Genomic DNA, 21,266 nt, shown 5'->3' with positions numbered 1-21,266 from the left:
ATTTTCGTAATAGATATATAATTTCAAAAATTCGAGAAAACATGAAAAAATAAGAGAATAATAAAAAAGAAAGAAAATTATTTTAAAAAAGATAAAAAATTAATAAAAATTTTAAAAATTCTGGAAAAGAAAGATATAAACTCTTCATCAGTTAACACGATTATATCAGCAAAAAGAAGTGCTTTCTAATATTGTATCAATGTAACCAAAGCAAAATATATCATTACAATAGTGTGAGAAGCACTCAAAAATTAAAAAAAAAAGATAGAATACCATAATTAATAAAAATCACGTAAAAAAACGGAAAATAAAATGTAAAGAAAAACAGAACAATACATGACACGAAATCTATAAAGCAATTAGAGAATTCAATTGAACTTGCACATGAACGGGAAAATTTTCAAGAATGATTTCAAATATTTTCGCAATAAGATTGCTAGATTACAAACTATGAAAACAGAAGCGCAAATTGAGGTAAAAGTGTAAATAGAGGGATTTAGTTTTATAGTGCGTTCTTACTGCAGTACTGAAACGCGTTTTATGTATATAATTAAAATCACGCCGTTCATCTTAAAATTAGAGGATTTTAACCTGTATGATATTTTTGTTTTAAAATTCGCTTTTACGGCATTACTTTACATTTTTATAGATGAAATAGTTTAAAATTTTTGACCAGAATTTAGATTTTCTTAACTACAGAAAATATAACACTTTTAAGCAAAAAAAAAATTAAATTGCGCAGAAAATCTATCAGTGTTAATTCAAATCAATCAAGTTAGTGTAAATCCAAATCAATCATCCAAATCAATCCAAACCAAAGCAAGTGCACAAAGGCCAATGATCTATCAAATTCGGCAAAAAAAAAGAAAGAAAAAGAACGCTGTTAATTCATTTCATTGTCATTGTCTTCAAAGCTTAACGAAAAGCTTTGAAGAAAAAATTATGAAAAATGCATATTTAAAAATCATTTTTTGTCTATTATTTTTAAAAAACTTTACATTTCTAAAGGCTTATTCTACTCCGAAGATACGTAAATTAGACTGAAAATTTTTAATATAACTGGAAATATAACCATTCTGTTAGCAGAATTCAAAAAGCAATTCTTCAAGCAAATTCATACGATATTAGATGTAGTTTTTCCCCTCAATTTTTTTGTTTTGTTACTCCTTCAAAGACATTCCGACAGATAGCGTTACGATTAGTAAACCCACAAATTAACGAAAAATAATTAAAAAAGCCCATAATTTTTGGAATATTCTAACGAATAAAAACCACGTAACAATATTTTCTAAACGTCCGATATCAGTAATCAGTTGGGGCGCCGACTGTCGAAAAGTTTTGAAATAAATCCTGAAACTCTGGATGCGAAATTTATGCCTTTGCTACTTAAATTCGCTGATAGCATTTTTGTTTCAACCTCAATTGTTTTCATAATTTCAATTTTTTAAAACCGTTTAGTTAATTTAAGACACCGTGTATAAAAGGAATTGTATACATCAAACCAGATGCTAAAACTCAAGCCAAATACAAATTCCGAACCAATATCTGTTGAGCTATGTAATTAAAATTGGCTAAAACGAAGAAGAATCTTTCTTAACATAATTCAAAATGATTAAGGAATATCGCTGCTTGCGGAAGAAAAGCAAATTACATTTACCAAGCATATATATTAGCAAAGTATATTATACCGATATTATATTAGTAGGGTTTTATTTTAATTGTTCACTTTTTTTACGAATAATTGTTTTTTTTTTCTTCCAGCTTTTCCTATTGTTCAAAGGGCGTCTAGAAGTTATTGAAAATATCACAGTTTTGGATGTCAAGTAAGAATATTTTCTTTCCTTGCTTAGCTTACTTTTCTTTTTTTCTTTTAATAATCTTCAAAATAAGTATGAAAAAAATTTTAAAAAAAGGGGCAAAATGTCCCCATATACATTATTTTAAAATAAAAAATAGGCAGTTCAGTGGTTAGCATAGTTTTCTCAAAAATTTCATCTAAATTTCCAATTTTAATTTGCATCCAAGTAATATTTTGTATGAGGAAAAAATATATTTGTCTAAAAAAAACTTTTTTCGCGAAATAAATAGCACTGTTTTTTGAGAAAAACGCAGCCATTTCATAACTAATGATCAAGACAAGAAATTTTAAAGAGTATATCTCTTTTCTATATATTTCACTTTTTCATAAATCAATATCTTAGCCGTGATGGCTCAGGGGATAGAGCGTTCGCCTTCCAATGAGGTGACTCGGGTTCGAATCCCAGCAATGGCTGGTCGATACAAATTCAGCANCATCAAGCTTGCACCAACCACAGTGCTGAAGTGAATTATCCTCAGTGGTAGACGGATCATGGGTTAGAGTCCCTTTGCCGTCAGGCTAACTCTGGGAGGTTCTCGTGGTCTTCCTCTTCACGTAACGCAAATGAGGGTTATTTCCATCAGAAGAAGTCCACCACGAAGGCAAATTTCTCCCAATACTCTATCCAGGAGTTCCCTTGTCTTCTGGATTGGTTTCAAAATGAGAAGGCTACGGAGTTGAACGTTAGTAGTTGTAAACTCATATATTGGATTGGCTGTTCAACGACGGTTATAAAAAAAAATCAATGTCTCTTATTTTTATAAAACGATATTTAATTCCTAAAACTTGCATTTAAGATAATTAACATTATTTTTAAAAAGTTACTTTAATGGCTACGGATTGCAATTTTTTGAAGCAACATTTTTAATTCTTCACTATTTTTCCTATAAACAACTCTTTTAAACAATATAAATATAACTATAAATGAATATACACAAAACATAAAAGAAGTAAACACAAAAAAGTAATCAAAAAGAAATATTTTTTTCTCAAACTGAAACAACATTTTCGAAAGAATATTGCTGTAAAGGAATATGCACAAAACGTACAGAAACACTAACTAAAACAACATTTTCGGAAAATATACATAAATATAAATAGTTTATAATCATACATAACGATTTACATTAACATGAAAGAAATAAAAACCAAAATGATAAAGCGTTTTTTCAATCAAATGCAACAATTTCTAGAAATCTATATAAACATATTAGAATATGCATATCTTTTTTGCCATAAATTTTGTGCATTTTAATATATACATTTTGGAGATTAAAAATAAATTTATCAAAAAAAAAACTACATGTTTCCTAAAATATTATTTAAGTAAGAAAAAAATCTATTAAAATATTACATTGTGCTGAAACATTTAAAAAAAAACAATTTTAATGCCTAAAATTTATGCATTAAAACTTTTCATTTTTGTCTGAGACAATAATTCCGGAAATAAAATTTGTTTTAATCCCTTCTCTAAACAAATATGTTTAGTTTTTTTTTGTTTAATATTTTTATTCACTTTCTTCATTAATCTGATTAAATATTCAATACCTATGTCAACATCTAATACCGTGTATTAACCCTACTTTTAAAAGCTTCGGCAGCAGTTTTTTTTTTCTTCTTGTTTTTGTTACGATTTTAAGTCGACTTTCGTTTTCTAAATTATTAATCGTGCTTCATTGGAATTTGCTTTCAATTATGATTAATAAAGTTTAAAAAAATTAAAATATGCTTATAATTCTTCATAACATCGACATATTTTCTTGTTTTTACATGTTTTATTGACAAATGCATTATTTTATTTCTAAAATAAATGAAAAAAAATTGCTAAAATCTATGTTTTAATCTCTCGATGAAAGAATTAAATGAATTTAATTATTTGTTTTTATGAAGTCTGGAAAACTATTGGAATTATATTTGTTTGTTTTTTTACATTAAAGGAAAAAACATTTAAATTAATAAGATAATGTTTCTTTTTTAAAAATAAATTCTGAAATCAGCATGTATTTCTAGATAAAAATGTCAACTAAGAGATAGCCAGTCATTATTTACAGTCAATTTTATTCAATACTCAAATGTTATTCAATAAATTGTTCTTTTTTCTCTTTTTTTTTATTAAATTAAAAAATAACTTTTATTAACTCCGCGTTTGCTAAACTAGCTATAAGTTAATTTATAATATTGGTAAGTTGTATGATAAATTTTATTATGCTAATATATGGAAATTTTATTTTTAAACTGTGTTGTATTTAGAGGATACGTGTTTGAAAATTGCGTACGTTACGTCTGCGTGAGGAAATCTAGTATTTATTTTTCATCAAATTTCAAAACTGGCTGATAAAAATTATGAGATTTACGTGCAAATATTTCAGTTTGAAATGACAGCAGAAAAGTGATTTATCCAGAAGCAGCACCCTCTATTGATAAATAAAGTAACTAATTTTGAATTTTAACATAGCTATGAACTTACATACATAGTTATGTTTGGACTTTAAATTACAACTTTATTTACATCACAACTGAACGCTATTTAAAAAAAAAAAATTTCACAGCAGTAGATTAAGTTGTTTTGAAAAATGGCTACTTTTAACTATTATTTTTAAAAAAAATATCTCAGAGTTTCTATTTGCATTGCAGGCAAGAAACTTATTACTATGAAAATACCTACGCAATCGAATATATATAATACTGTTCAGGTTACGAAGTACATCTTGATGTGTAGCAGAATTGAAGCCATTTTATAAAAATTATTCTACAGCAGTAGGCCCACTTGTGTAAAATTTAAAAGTTAATTTTAACAATTTTTTTTTTAAAGAAAATGTTAAATTTCTGAATTTTGCTTTACAAGGCAGGATGTCGTATTAGGAGACAACAAAATTAAAATATATTTTCAATCTGAATACGTAACACTTTCTGACTTACCAGTCACTATTTAATCTACAGCACAGGTTATACCATTTTACACAAATTATTCTACAAAAGTAGATTGTGTAAAATCACTGATTTTAATATTTGCTTTGAAAGAAAATATTTAACCACCGAGTTTCTTTCCACTCATTAGGGGACAAATCTGATTTAATATGAATACAATAGGGTGCGTAGCCAGATTTTTCAACAAAAAATAAGTACCTTTTGAGTACTTTTTAAGCACTCAAAAAATATTTTTAATCGCTTTCCAAAAAAAAAAAAAATTCATAATTAGGATCTGTGCTGTAGTAAAAAAAAATTTCTATCGTTTAAAGTTCTTAGTTTTTAAATATACGAGTAAAATCAATAAAATTCAGAAACATTTTTGCAAAACGTTTACATAATCATGATAAAACAACTAGTTTCTGATAAATATTGCAGAGAGAACTGTGGAAATCATGCTTTTTTTTGTAGTTTAGAACAACAATCGATACGGCAAAGAAAAAATATCTTTTTTTTAAAAGAATAGACAATTAAGCATTTTTTACAAACTCAGAAATAAAAAAAAACACCTTCAAGAGCTTTTAAAAAACGTAAATCAAAAATAAGCACCTTTAAGCACTTTTTTAAAAACACTACACATCTAACATTGTTGAATTGAGAATCGTAACTTAATTTACAGCGCAAGAATTTTTACTATTTGCGAAAAGTATTTTATAGAAGTAGGTTCAATGGTCTGAAACGGCTAACTTTAACAATCTTTTTTTCTAGATATTATGAAAGACCAATTCTTTTTTTTTCCTCTCTAAGAAAAAAAAAAGGTTAATAAATAAGCAGATTTAATTAATTTTTTCACTCTAAAACAAAATATAAAAAAAACAAACAAGTCCCTCTTAATGAAAAAAAAAAAAAACTCAATTATTTTCTTATTTGGCACCATGGCGGAAATGATCCAGCTTTCTGACTTAGGATCAAACCTTAATTATTACTTCCCTCTTCCATGTAGAGTACAACAATTTTCTCTTAATTCCATTTGCAATTAGGTGTACTCTCTCTCTAAAATTAATGAATTCGCCTTAGAAATCGAGAATTATAAACGAAATGTTCTTAAGGACAATCTCACATGATTTAAAGGGGTTTCTCGACTTCGTACTACCCTTTTCCCTTCTTAATCTAAGGGGGGGGGGATGTTGCAAGAATAATATATTAAATAAGAGAAAGTTATTTAAGAGCTCTGGGCACATCGAAAACGTGCTCTTGGAATGAGTTCTTTGTGCCCTCCAGTTACAAAATATAAATTGCTCTGGAACTTTTTTCGCTCTACCCCTCCTCAACCCCCCTTTTTCTCATCAGTAATTTAAATTCTGCTCCAGCATTAAGACTCGTCTGTTTCGTACCCGGGTACAGCGATTATCCGCGATCCTAATTTCTAGTGATAAATTCAACTCGGGCTCCTTCTTCCTTTTTCTATTTTAGGAAACGATTAAACGGAATAGTCAACAATAAAGAATCGTCATCGTTTAGAACGTGCTGACGACAATACTAGGTTGGCGCCATTTTTTTCTTCTTCATTTTTTCCCCCTCGGAAATATTACGCAAGAACAAATTGTCCCCCCATTCAGTATGTGAGAAAATAAATTGCATCAAATCGAAAGCCCTCTCCCCAATTTAAACGTCAGTGTGACATGTTGCGTAGGAAGTTAAAGAATTCGAAAACATCTGTTCGATTTTTACATTTTAAGTGGAAATAAGAATGGTAAAAAAAGTTTGAACTTCCAAATGGATGAAATGAAGCGGTTAGACGATTTTTTTTATGGGTGTTCAAATTTTGTTTTATTACTTTTATTCTAAAATAAAAGGTAAAGTTATAGATAAAATTTCTCTTAAATGGTTTTTTTTCTTTCGTTTTAAACATGACTTTCTTCAGTTCTAAAAGCAGCTAACGCATAATTGTTTCGCTGTAAAACATAGATTAATGTCAAGTTGCTATCGGCAATTGTGTTAAGGGCTTTAGAACACTTTTTAAGAATGTGTCAGTATTAAATTTAACAAGATTAAATTTAGTTGTTGATTTTTAGTAGTTGTAAAATTTATATTTAAAATAGAGAAAAAATTCATATTTATATTATTAACCCTTTGCCAGTGTTGCCCGAATCCAGTTCGGGCAACTACTACGTGCATTATTTGTGATGCGCGAACTGACTTCGGGCAGGAGGAAAATTAACCTTTCTATTTAGTGGAGCCCGAGCTGAGTTCGTTTCTACTTTAAGATACTTTAATTCACTATTTTCGTAATAGATGGCAATAGTGGTCCTAGTTTTTCCCCCATTACGGCTTCAGTTGAGGGAGGGAAATGTGGGAGGGGGGGTTGAGATATACCATACTGTAAAAGATTTGTAAAATTCATGTATTGAAAATCATATTATTGTGTTTTTATATTATGTTATACTAGTTGTATTATATTACGTAAAAGATCATCAGTGGTTGACGGATCATGAGTTTTAATCGCCTTGCAGTCAGGCTAACCATGGGAGGTTTTCGTGGTTTTCTTCTCCATGTGACGCAAATACGGATTAGTTCCATCAAAAAGTCCTCCCCGAAGGCAAATTTCTCCCAATACTTGATTCTGGAGTTCCCTTGTCCTCTGGATTGGGTTCAAAATGACCAAGCTGCGGAGTTGAACATTGGTAGTCGTAAACCCAAAAATTGGGTTGCCTGTTCAACGAGGCGGCTATAAAATAAAATATAAAAGAAAATATTCTATGCTGAACTCTTGGACTCCACTTTATCTTAATACATATCAATAGAATGACAGTTATTTCACATTATTCTCGTGTATATAAAAGTTAATATGAACTTTAAAAGTCATATAATAATAAAAATATCATTCTGGGACCATAGTAGCTTACTTTTACCTTTTTCGGGAAAGGTAGGTGTTTTATTTACGTCGCACTAGAGCTGAACAAGGACCGATACCGCGCTCCCTCGGTCCCTATCAAAGTGGTCACCCACCCGGTTACTGACCTCAACCAGTGATGCTTGACTNTTTTCATTGTGTGCCGTCAAATTTTGAAATCGTTAAAAGTCTGCCGCAACAAAAAAAAGGTTGAGAATCACTGCAATAGAGTGACAGTTATTTCACATTATTCTCGTGTATACAAAAGTTAATATGAACTTTAAAAGTCATATAATAATAAAAATATTACTCATCATTCTGGGACCATAGTAGCTTACTTTAACCTTTTTCGGGAAAGGTAGGTGTTTTATTTACGTCGCACTAGAGCTGAACAAGGACCGATACCGCGCTCCCTCGGTCCCTATCAAAGTGGTCACCCACCCGGTTACTGACCTCAACCAGTGATGCTTGACTTTGACGTTCTACTGGGAACTGTGTATTTGAGATCAGTCCACTGCGGGATATTCATAAAGAAAAGAACTGGTGCAAAACACGAATTATATTTTTTAAATCCCGTAAAATTGTCAAATTGTTATAAAAAAGTTGAAAGACTAAAATTCTTTTTATATCCTTTAACTATTTATAACGAAACGTAGACTGATTTGCATTGACTACTTTAAAAATCTGTCTGCCTACTCGGTGCATTTACAAAGGTAGTTAATTACTTAAGTGCGTTCTGCATTAAAGGAACTGACTAAATATTATTAAGTGTGTTTTATTTGTTTATGTAAGTATTCGTCTTGAATTTAATGCACTTCTAGTAAAAGTAGAGAGGCGGAATGAGAGTTCGATTTTTAAGATTCTGAGAACCACTTAACTGAGTGTATCAAGTCGCTAAATTAAAGAGAAACTATCTGAAAGAATGTTCTCTCTGAAGTTTCCTATTTTTTAGAAACAAAAATAACACTTCTAATACTAATAAAAGCATTTTTCTGAAAACATTTTGACTTGCAAACTTAATCAGATGAAAACTAATAGTTTTATATTCAATTTATAGTTCATTCTATAATTTCAAGCTTTAATTTTTAATTCTCTGTTGCTCCTTTTTATATTTTAAATTCGACATATTAGATTTGATATAACGCCCAGGTGGGTCCCGCAGTGGACTGATCGTTAAGGCACGGGTCCCAGCAGATCACCGATTTCAAGCACCACTGGCTGCGGTCAGTATGCGGGTGGGTGACCACTTGGATCAGTCTGCGTAGGGACTGAGGGTGTGCGGTATTGGTCCTCGTTAAACTGTTCAACCGTAAAGGGCTCGACTTCGCGTGTAGGTCGTCGGGCCACCGAAGCGGGGGTGCCATTCCCTCTGCAGAGAATCAAAATTGTGATGGTATGTCTTCGGATCCTCCTCAGGGATGTTTCCCAGACCGTCACCAACACCCCATTGTGAAGCTCTAGTGCGACGTAAGTGAACTACAACAGCAACCGGCCACGTGGCCGAGCGGTCAGCGTGCCTGACTGTGTAGCCAGTGGCTGCTGGTTCGAATCCCGCTCAGGGCATGGATGTTCCCTCTCTGTGTGTTGTTCTCAGTTGTGTGATGTGTGAATGTGGCCCGCCCTCTTAATGGGGATCAGTGGCAGTGTGGCGTGGGTAATGTTGCTCAACCTCCGTGACCTAGGTTCACAGGTGCCCACTGGGTAACGTTAAATGAGAACATGAAAGTTCACTACCTGCAATTAAAAAAAAGATTTGATGTTTTATGCTAGCGTTAGTGTTAATTTTGTAATGAATGCTAAATCGCCCCATGCAATTCATAAATCATTGATTAAATACACTTAATCACCTGAGCAGTTCTGGACGCTTATATTGCCACCCTTATAGTGTTCTCCTTGTTCTGGGGTTGCTCCTGAATATTTGAAATCCAAACATTACGTCAAAAGCTATTCACGGTCGCCATAATTTTCTCAGCTGATTCAACATTCTTAATTAGGACAGCTTGTTACTTACGTTAAAAATTCAGTGATCATTTACGAGTATCTGGTAGTTATTACTATCCAATAATTCTCTTCAACATACGAAAAAAGCTTATTAAAATTTTGTAATCGAATAATAAGGCCAGCGGTTATTCAAATTTTTTTAAGTCATGAAACCTTGAATGATTAACAATTTTTGAAGAAGTTCAGTTTAACTTCAGTTTATCGAATACATTTTATTTCCTTTCAATCTATTTTGTAACCGTCGTTGAACAGCCGAATCCAATTTTTTTTGAGTTTTCAACTACTAATGTTCACTTCTGTAGCCTTGTAATTCTGAACCCAATACAAGCGAAATCTGATGCGTTTGCATCAGAACTTTTGAAAGGTCAAAATCCTCGTGTATCATTTCTTCTCTATGTAGATTTATCCCTGAGAGGTAGTTTTTGACGAAAGCGAACTGTTTTTATTTTTATAATATCCATTCATAATATTCAGGTTCACGTTTGTGTGACGAAATTATTACCCATAGTACGTACGGCGACAAAACGAATCGTATTCAGATGCATTAAGCTGGGAAATCAACGATCCATATATCCAAACAAGTGAGAAGCAATTTGTTTTCAACCCAACTTTCTTCCCAGAGAAGCGAAAGGTAACTTGTAAGGTCAGAATCAAGTTAATCCTAACACGACCTATGCATTAGCAATAAGTACTCCAACTGTCAAGAGTTAAATTGTAAGGTTGACAAATGGAGTTAACTCTTTAAATATAAACTTTATTTCAAAGGCTCAGGAAACTTTGTCATTGATTTTAGTTTTAACTTTAATCTTTCTTGACTTTAGAAAGTCTGGTTTTTTCGTCTTTTCGTAAGATTCTTTTTTTTTCTTCCTTTTAGTTGTAACATTAATTTGATAATAATGTATTGGGAAAAGATAAACTTTGAGATTTTGTTTGATTAAATTAGTTTTGTAAAACAGTTGATGTTGTAAACCGAAGTTTAAAGAAATAGTTAGATATAGAATTATTATAATAATGATGTATAGAATTATTATAATAATCATTATAATAATGATAGAATTATTATAACAATCATTATAATAATGATAGAATTATTATAATAATCATTATAATAATGATAGAATTATTATAATAATGATAGAACTATTATAATAATGATGATAGAATTATTATAATAATGATGCATAAGTATATTTCATTTGAATCTTGCTGGTCTGCAGCAGTGTTTCCCGAAGTGTGGTGCGCGTACCGCCAGGGGTATGGGAATAAGTACGCGTTCTTATGCGAAATATCTTGCAACAAACGAAAAATTCAAAACATTTTATTTAAAAACAAAGCTAGCCATGAAAATTTATGATTACGTATTTTTCTATTGGCTATTTTTCGCAGAGTTAACAGTTAATAATTAGTGGTCTTTTTAACTTTTATTAGTCTGTAGTAGTATTAACTTTTATTAGTATTTAATTATTAGTCTTTTTAACTTTTGTGCAATTTTTGTATAGTAAAAAATGCATTCATTTTTTATTAATGATACACAGCGTTATGAAAAATTTAGAAAGGGTACACAAAAGTCATAAGTTTGGGAAACACTGCTCTACAGTAATATCCTATTAATTTTGTCCCTAATGGATTTTAATATTTTTGATCTTGTATTGAGTTTTTTAACATTCGAGATCTCATATTAAAACTTAATGTCCTGTTTCTTATATAGGATTTTAATGTTTAGAATCTTATATTTATTTTATTGATCTGAATCTCGCATTGAACTCTTATTATTCTAAATCTTGTATAGATTTTAATGTTTCTGATCTTGTATTGAGTTTTAAAATTCTAAATCTCCTATTGAAACTTAATTTCTGGTTTCTTATATTGGATTTTAATGCTTAGAATTTTAATTTAATTTTAATGTTCTGAATCTCACATTGAAATCTATTATTCTAAATCTTGTATAGATTTTAATGTTTTTGATCTTGTATTGAGTTTTGATATTCCATATCTCCTATTGAAACTTAATATCCTGTTTCTTATATAAGATTTTAATGTTTAGAATCTTAATTTAATTTTAATGTTCTGAATCTCGTATTGAACTCTGATATTCTATATCTTGTATAGGAGTTTAATGTTGTTGATGTTGTATTGAGTAAAAATGTTCTAAACCTACTATTGAACCTAATGTTCTGTATCTTTTATTGGTTATTAAACTTCCAGACCTCATACTGAACCTTATTGAAATTTACTGTTTTGAATCTCATATTGAATTTTAATGTTCTGAATTTCGTATTGAACCCTAATATTCTAAATCTTGTATTGAATTTCAATGTTTTTAATCTTTTGATTCGATATTTCTGATTTCGTAATTTAGTGTTTTGAATACTTTATTTAATTTTATTTTTGAACTGCCTCTTTTTGAACTGTATTGTTCTATGTTATATTTTTAACTTGTTATTTCTGAATCTTCCTAGAAACCTATTTTGTTTTATCTGGTTTTGAAATTCATTTTTTTTTTTAAATCATTTGCTTAATCTTATCGTTATATATCTTGTGTCGGATTGTAGGGTTTTTGATTTTTCAGATTAATGTTTCAAGGTTCCAAATCTCTTAATGAGCTATTATTTTCTGAATATTGTATTGTATTCTAAAGTTCTATATTTTTATTGCAATTTCATTGTTTTTGATCTCGTGCCAAATTTTAAAGTCTCAGTGCTTAGTAATTTTTTAATGTGGCTGATTTTTGTACCAAATTTAAATGTTTTGTAACACAAATCGAAGTCAAATGTAGAAGCAATATAAGCCAAATGTAATAAAACTTCAAATGAATCTTATAAGTCTAGTTTCACGCTTGGAAATATTTAAGATATTAATGTATTAGAGACGAAATGAAAGCTGTATCGAAATCTTTTTTCCCTTGAAATATTTCCCCCTCTAATAAGATATTTTCTTTATTACTTTAGCAAGATCCGTTTTCTTATAATGCTTCAAAAAATTTTTGTCTCTCTCTCTTTTTTTTTTTTTTTTAAATTTAGGAACAGAGCTTTATTCAAAAAATTCTTGTTGCGTGTATAATGTTTACGCCTTTCTTTCACATTTTTTAAAAACTAATCTTAGGAAATATTCAGATGATTTTCTTTTAAATATGAATATTACAAAATTAATTCTAGTTTACAAAGAAAGTAGGTGTTTGTATAAGAGATCTTAATTCAAATCATGGTCTTCATTGATTAATGCTTTATACAAACTATTAAAATTGCAATACAGTACGTGAATATCGGATCAATATATAATTAGATAGATAATAAATAATTAGATAGATGATACATAATTAGAGAGATAATTAGATAGATAATAGATAATTAGATAGATAATAGATAATTAGATCATTTAAATTTTAAATAAATCTTTTTAATAGTTATTATGAGTTTAATGTTTTTTTTTGCCTTTTATTGATGATCAGTAGTTTTTGAGCTCTAATAATTAATAGTCTTTGATAAGTCTTTTTTAATGTCGCATAAAGGGTTATTATTTTAATGATTATTACTCTAAGTAATGATAAATATTTTCATTGATTGAAGTTTGATATTTTTTTGCTTTTATGTTTATAATTACAAACGAGGGGAGAAAAGTTTGCGGTGTAAAATGTCCGGCTAGCAAATTACTGAAACTCTTGCTTCCTTTTTATACCCTAATTATTTGAAATAAAATACTTTAATTGATTAATTAATTTTTATTTTTAATTTATTTTGATTAGGTAAAAAAAACTAATTTTAATCTCTAAATATATTCTACCAAAAACGTGAATCTAAAAAAAAATTATTTGTTTACTGGAAAAGCAAGTTTTAAAGTGACTCTTCTAATTTGAGCGCTGAAATCTCTTCTTTATTTATTGCCATTTTATCTAGATAATCTACTCATCTATATCAATGTCGTTTTTCTATCCTGGTGATTTTTACTTGGATCAATGAGGATTTTAGGTACACTGAACTAAAATAATTTCTTTTTTTTTTCTTCTTTTTCTTTTCCATTCCGTTTTTTTAACCTTTAGACTCCAATTAACTTGTTTTTAGAAAATTCTCATTTCTAAGCGATCTTCACCCTTCAATGTAAACGAACAAAGACACGATTGATTTCAGGGACAATTGATTTTACGGAATTTAAAAATTCTACTGGGATTACGGAATTTAAAAATTCTGCCAATGTGCTTAAATAGGCTCCTAGACAATATTTTTTTAAAAATAACATTTATCAAAAGAACTTTAGAATTATTAAAGTCCCAGAGTGGACTGATCGTAATGACATGGTTCCCAGTCGAACACCGAAGTCAAGCATCACTGGCTGCGGTCAGTAAGTGGGTGGGTGACCACTTTGATCAGCCTGAGTAGGAGTCGAGGGTGTGAGGTATCGATCCTCGCTAAACTGTTCTACCGTAAAGTGCTCGACTTCATGCTCAGGTCGTCGAGCTACCAAAGCAGGGGAGCCATCCCCTCTGCAGGAGATCAAAATTGCATTGGCATGTCTTTGGATCATCCTCATGGAGGTTTCCCAGACCTTCGCCAATAGCCCATTGTGCAGCTCTAGTGCGACGTAAATGAACTGCAACAACAACCAAAGGTGAAATTGCTTTTATCAGTATTCCTTCATTGCTGTTGCACCAAGGTTTTACTTCATTACAGCATGGTCAAGCATTTGTCACTCCTTTGATGACAGGCAATGGAATAGGCAAGCTTTTGACTCTTGTGCAATGCTGCATTCTGCTTACGCCAGGGGTGGCGAAATATCTCATGCAATTCCTTCAAATTAACCTCAATATGAACTGCAGATGTTACTCTTGACGTGGTGTCTAATGTTGAATTTCTGTTTTCTGTAAATGAAGTCGAATTTGTAGTTTGACGACTCGAGCCTCCCTCCCAATTTTTTTGTTTTGTTCGAATGTCTTTGGTTAAACATGAATGATACAGATCTTAAACTGATAATGTCTCCAGTACAATAGTGTAAGCTTCTTTTTCAACTGATGGATATTTTTGCTCAGTAGCTCTCAGGGTTCTTACGGAAAATGCTATGGGCCAGTCGGCTTGTTTCAGGTGTCCTCAATAGCAAATTCCGAGGCATCTGTTTCTACTCTGGAAAATCATTCTTCACAGCTGAAAATCATACCTATTTTGCATCTTTATTCATTGAATCTAGAAGTGAATGCTTCTGCAGACAATGGAGAGAAAAAACTTTCAGAAGCTATCGGATTTTCTTTAAGAATTATGAAATCCCAAGAATTTGAGTGGACGGGGAATTTCAGTTCATGGGGCATGGATAAGGCGGTAATATATACTTTCAGTAATATATGAACTTGGAAAGGAGTCTTTCTAAAGAAGTCAAGTCATCTGAGTCAGTCAAGATTATCAGAAGGGCGAGTCTGTCAAGGTCTGATTTAACAACACTATCCTAAATCAAATATCCCAGGATTTTAACACACTTCACAGAAAAAGAAATTTTTTTAAAATTCAAAGTAAGGCTATATTTTGTTGATTACAGGGTTGCCACAGGTGACTAAAATGCGACTATATGCAACTATTTTCAACCTGAAGCAACTATGGTAACTTTTTTTGACTGAAAAGGTTAATAAAGCAACTATTTTTAGGAAAAAGAGACTATTGGGAGACTTTTCTGTGCTCCTAATAATGTTTTTTTTAGCATAAATTGGACTGATAACCCTGAACACAATTTTTTTTTCTTAAAACAATAAAAAATGTTGAAAATTTTGAATTGCAAATTTGAGTTATCACTTTTTAATGCACTCAATTTGCACAATTTCCGTTGTAAGTCTATTTTGTATCTCGATCGTCTTTTTAATGGTTATTGCTACGAAGTTCTGTAGGATTTTAAAAAACCCAATTTTTAATACAATTGTAGGATGTGTGATTTTCGAATTTGAATAATCACTTTTCACATATGTATATATATTTGGGAAATCAATTATTGATTAAAGGGAAAATTATTTAGAAAAAGTATTTTTTTTAATCAAGTATTTTTTGATGAAATACTGGTAATTAAAATATTTAATTTTCCTTAAATATGCTAATTTTTTTAAATAAAAATTTATTGCTTGAACACTGACGCTTATAGAAGAATTATCGTATTTGGAACCAACTTGATTAAATGGATCATGTTATATGACAACTAAGTGATTTAATAAAATTTTACTAATATTATTGAAAAAATTTTGTTCTTATTTAGGCAACTATTTTTATGCTTTAGGCTACTAAAAGCAACTATTTAATCTTTTTTTTCTGTGGCAACCCTGTATATATTATATTAGTAGAAGGTTAATATTATTAAGTTATTAAGGTTAACGGTTATTAAGGTAAATCTATTTATATTTTTAACTAGGCAAGTACTGATTTTATGATACTGATTTAATGATCTTGATGATACTGATGCTGATTTAATGATTCCTTCTTTCTTATTTTTTAACCCCACACGAAAAACGGGTATTCAACTTGTATGCCTTAAAACTATCAGAAAGGTTACTTGAATCAAATTTCTAGACTTTCTTATAATTTTTAATTGTAATGAAAACAAAACAACTCATACTAGGGTAAATCTAATTATATTTTTTACTAGACTATCGTCACGTTAAGGCATAGAAATAGAAAAAAATATTTTAAATTATTGTTCAAATGATAAAATGTTGCATGTTGTCCAATATATAGGACACAGGAGGATATTTGTCAACATTCTACCGACTCCTATTATTTATGGGGTAGGAAAATTTTATCGAGCTTAAGTTCTTAACACATTCCCTTTTATTTTTTTATAGTTTAGTTTTATTTATTTTTACACTCTCTTTGTTTTTAATTTGGCTTTTTTTTTGGCGAAAAAACAGTGTTTACTTTCACCTGTTGCATTGGAAATAAAAATTGGAATAGAACTGATAAATAGAAAGAACCTCACTCTACAACGGTAACACTAAAATTGTCAAAGAAAAATGCTTAATTGCTTATTTCCCTTTTTTAAAAAAAAAATTTCAACGAATCTTTTTCTGCAGGACATTGAACGAAAATATCAAAGCACATGGGAATTTGTATTGGTAATTTTCTTTGCGAAAATGATTGCGTTTGTGCAAAACGAAGAAACGTTTCTATTTCTTTTACAATTATTAAACTCGAGCACATTTTTCACAGAAGGATGTTTTATTAAGTTTTACCGCCAAGGGAAAAAAATCAAAATTGAAGTGCCTTAAACTCGAAGCAAAATTTAAATTATGAATTATCTATACTCGCTTGTTGAGAAAAATTATCAGACATCAATATGTACAAATACCAATAGTGTTTGAAAAATATGTTCTTTTTCTTTTCTAAAATAGCTGATTAATTTAAAATTGATGACTCATCTTAAATTTTTGCATTCTTCTTTTTTGGACTTTAAACAATGCTGCTTCGGAGTAACGTTTATAAAACCACAAGAGTAAAAATCATTAAAAAATTAGATTACAAAAACGCTTTCCATTTCACAAAAGAGTGCATTTTTCTCTATCTTGATATTTGCACCATTTTCATAAATATAATAGAGGGTGCTGGCTAAAAATTGACAAAACGTTTTTAATAAATCTTACTCACAACATTTATAAAAATAGCATATTGTTTGCTACAAAGTTTTTGTAACTCCTGCATCGCAAATCTAAATAATAAGAATCGTTGAGATCCATGAGCAATAATTAGTTGTCTTTTTTTTTTCATTGCTTTATTTCCTTAAAATGAAACTTACGCTAAACATAAACGATCAGAAAATTCTAAAGCAAAATTTCACATCTTATTTTCAAATCAAATGAAATGTATATAATTATTATCAAATTATTGGCAAAATGAAGTAACCTCTATACTACTCATTTTATCAACATTATTATAATCTCATTTCCCTATCTCATAACCTACAACTTGTTCTTATTTATAGAAAAACTTTTGTAACACCACAAAAAGAAATTACTAGAACAATTTCATAACGGAAATTCTATTTTGTTTACATCTAGAAATTCTGGTGAGCTTAAAACTTATGCTAGGAAGATATCAAAGTTAACACAGGGTGCGTAGCCAAATTATTCAACAAAAAATAAGCACCTTTTAAACAATTTTCAAGCATTCAAAAAATATTTTTAAGCACTTTTAAAAAATAAAATAATTAGCCAGGGTTGTAAATTTTTTGACAATTGACGGTTTTATCTTGTTTTAACCGTCATGTTAAAAAAGAAAAAAAAAAACTTTTGGAATTATTTTTGACAATTGTCAAAAATCATGACATTTTGAATCATGTAAAACGAATGGCGTTTTCATACGCTACGGACTAACAATACGCCGAAATAGATTGGGGCTGAATTAATTGTGAAAACGTTGACTAGGACAATGTGAACTGTACCTTTTTGCATAATTCGAAGCGAAAATAAACATAGTAAAGGAAAAATCTCATTTCGAAAAAGGGAAAATTAAGCACTTTTTAAAAACACCCAATGAAAAAAGCACCTTTAAGGGTTTTTAAAAAACGAAAATCGTAAATAAGCACCTTTAAGGACTTTTTTAAACACTACGCACCCTGTAACAGATTAGCTCATAGCTTACGTGTAAAAATTAATATTGAGTTTGAAATCGAAACTAAAATAAAAAATTTTAAAACGCTACGCACTCTGTAGCAGATTAGCTTATAGCTTACATAGAAGGATATGTAAAAATTAATTTTGAGTTTGAAATCGAAACTAAAATAAAAAATAAATTAAAAGTGCTAATAAAAGATTATAAATAAAAAGGCAGATGAATAAAATATTTCATAAAGAACATCACAGAATTACAGGAGAAAAGTCTATTAGATGGGGAAAAAATGTACTAATAAGGCCCGATATCAGCCAACATCAGTTTCTCGCAAGTTCCCTTATACCTTGCAGCTGAAACGTAACCTAAGTAATAACGACAGATACGAAAAAAACCCTTAAAAAAATATTTGTCAAGATTTCTTTACTCGTTAAAAATTCAAACATAATTTTTTTCTTATCACAAATATTCAAGTGACCTCTTCACACGTTCAGGTCGCGAAAGAACTATTTGGCCTTTTCATAAAAAAACCTGGTCACATTCTATTGATATGATTCCATTTATGCGAAGCGCCACGTTTTCTCATCCCTTTTCTTCTCGGAGATTCAGAGGATAGAAAGAAAAAAAAATAAAGAAATGCAAGGAACAAGCTGACATAAAAAGTTGGACGTGATCTTACTCTTTATTGAATCTTATATATTCGGGACCATACCATTCGAACTCTACAACAACCGAGGGGGGGGGTTAAAGGGCCGGTGGAGGTGAAAAAGCTACAAGCATAAATATGAGACTAAGAAAGAGCACTTGGCGCGAAAAATAAAGAAATAAAGAATGTGCGACACCATATTCGCTACAACATACATATAAATATATCAATAACGTTCGGAAAAGAGGTAAAAGCAAATGAAACAAACAGATAAATGCATTATGTACTCGTGTTGTAAGAGAAATGTTTTTTTTTTGTTGTTGTTGTTGCCTTATTCAAGATGAGGAATTTATTTTTTTTCTTCCCTTTCTCCTTCGTATAAAGAGTTTAAAAAAAGTGTAAACTTTTCAATAAATAATGTTATTTTTTGCTCGAAGTATAAAATTTAAATTTACGCGAGTTGAAAGTTAAGTAGAACTTTTAAATCAAAAGATGTTTTACTTTAGTTTGAAATATGATCCTCATTTTGAGACTAAGACACTGACTTTATTCAGAACATGAATTGCGGAGTGATATAACATAATTTGAAAACAGAAAATATTTTTATTTGAGGATGGCGAAAGAGGGAGTTTTTACGTGTCATAAGCGTAATTCTTTTGATCACGTAAATATGTTACAAACGTACAATCAATGATTCTGATTGCGTTCGTAAAGTGAAAAAAATAGAAGCAATTTACTATTGGCACATACTTTAATGTAATAATTCGTAAAATTAAGCATTTTTAAGTTGAGGACAATTAGTTTTGCTATAGTTAGTTTACTAATACAAAGGGAAAAAGAAATTTAAAATGAGCAGGCATTCCGCAAAATTATCCGATTTCTCTAAATCTTAAAAGTATCCGATTTCTCTAAATTTTCTGTGTAAGTGAAATAATCATAGAAAATAAGATATTTGGCGTAATTTTTTTCATCGGTAATTTGAGTAAATTGTAGAACAATTTTTAGACCTTATGGCGAGTGCAGCAACCTAGGAGTGCAACCTCTAGTGTTATTGTTGAAAAAAATTTTAAATATTGCTATTGTTCAAAAAATCGATTTAATTTCTTTTTCGGGTAACTAAAAGAGAACAAGTTCAAAAAAAGAAAAAAGTAAAATTTTTTTATCAAGTGAGCAATAATAAGCATGGAGAGCTAGACAATACATAATAAAATAGTCATGCACTATCATGTACTAATAAAAAACTTCTAATTTAAGTGTAAATTTAGACATTCCTTTGCTTGCTCGCTTTCGTATGCCTGTTTAGGCAGAGGTGTGTAATTGTTCTTGTTTTCTAGTGGCGCCATCTATGGCCAAAAATTCGATTTCTGCCAGACCCATACGTTACACCCGTTTATAGGGCGGACCCATTCATTCATTCATCCACAGAATCCTAATTTTGACCTGAATCAGAGAACGATAGATCTCCCGTACAGTACCCCCAGAGTTAGTGATTTGTTATGGGAACATGGAGGACTTTGCGACTCGACAGATTTAACGTGCATTTCTCACCTTTACTATACGGGGGAGTCTTCGGTAGGCGGGGTTCGAACCCACGAACTCTCGGACATGGGCCCAGTACCCTACTGACCAGGCTATCCCGACCGTTATTCTTTTTTAAACACCATAAACGAAGCTTTAATTTCATGTCTTTCTAGCTCGAATCGCGAACCAATCGGAGAAGAACAGCGGAAGTAGTTGGGGTGGGGGCGTGCGAGCGTAACGAACCCGGTGGTTGGTCTCAATTTCAACACTGTAAAATTATGCTCAAAGGCATATACTAACGCAAATTATAAAATCGAAAACCGGACAGTCTCACTTCAGTTGGCAGGAACAGGTACCGATATGAACCACAAAACGGTTTGTTATCCTTTTATTGGTATCGTAAAAATACAATCTCACCCAAAAAATATCAAGTTCGTATGTAAAGCATGCTAAGCTATTTTAATGCCAGAAAAAAAAAAGTTTGAACAAGAAAAAAACACCAACGTTTGGAGAAGATAGGAATAAGTTGTTTAAATACAGTGGTATTCTATGCATACCCTTTGGACTTTAAAAGTCTTTAAAAGTTCAATCCGATTTTACTGGTATTTTATACAACGATTAATTCCTTTGTTTCTAACTGTTTGCTCCAAACTGCTTTAGTTTGAGAAACGATTTTACTTTAGTTTAAAGCAATAGCTTCGATCATATTGTCATCGGAGGCTGAAGGTTCAGAGAACATTTATCGGGAGAAAAAAACTTGCGCACTTTTTTTTTTTTTACCTTTGTTTTGCTCAAATGTTCTGGATATAAAATTTTATTACTAGCTTGTGTTGAAAAGAATCAAAAGATAAAAACAATCTATGGTAGGAAACAACGGAA

The 21,266-nt window shown here is 30.4% G+C and overlaps 1 protein-coding gene across 1 annotated transcript in view; it reads left to right on the top strand.

Annotated features, from left to right (window-relative positions):
• Nucleotides 1–21,266, top strand: part of LOC107440417 (uncharacterized) — a 574,971-nt gene that overhangs the window by 473,823 nt on the left and 79,882 nt on the right. Inside the window, exon 9 of the mRNA XM_071177030.1 lies at nucleotides 1,762–1,823. Coding sequence (XP_071033131.1) covers nucleotides 1,762–1,823 — 62 coding nt within the window. The remainder of the gene's footprint in view (nucleotides 1–1,761; nucleotides 1,824–21,266) is intronic.

This window comes from Parasteatoda tepidariorum, chromosome 2, assembly GCF_043381705.1.
Source record: "Parasteatoda tepidariorum isolate YZ-2023 chromosome 2, CAS_Ptep_4.0, whole genome shotgun sequence".
Taxonomy (NCBI): domain Eukaryota; kingdom Metazoa; phylum Arthropoda; class Arachnida; order Araneae; family Theridiidae; genus Parasteatoda; species Parasteatoda tepidariorum.
Note: the sequence above shows the minus strand (reverse complement) of the source record. Positions and strands in the feature narration are given on the sequence as shown.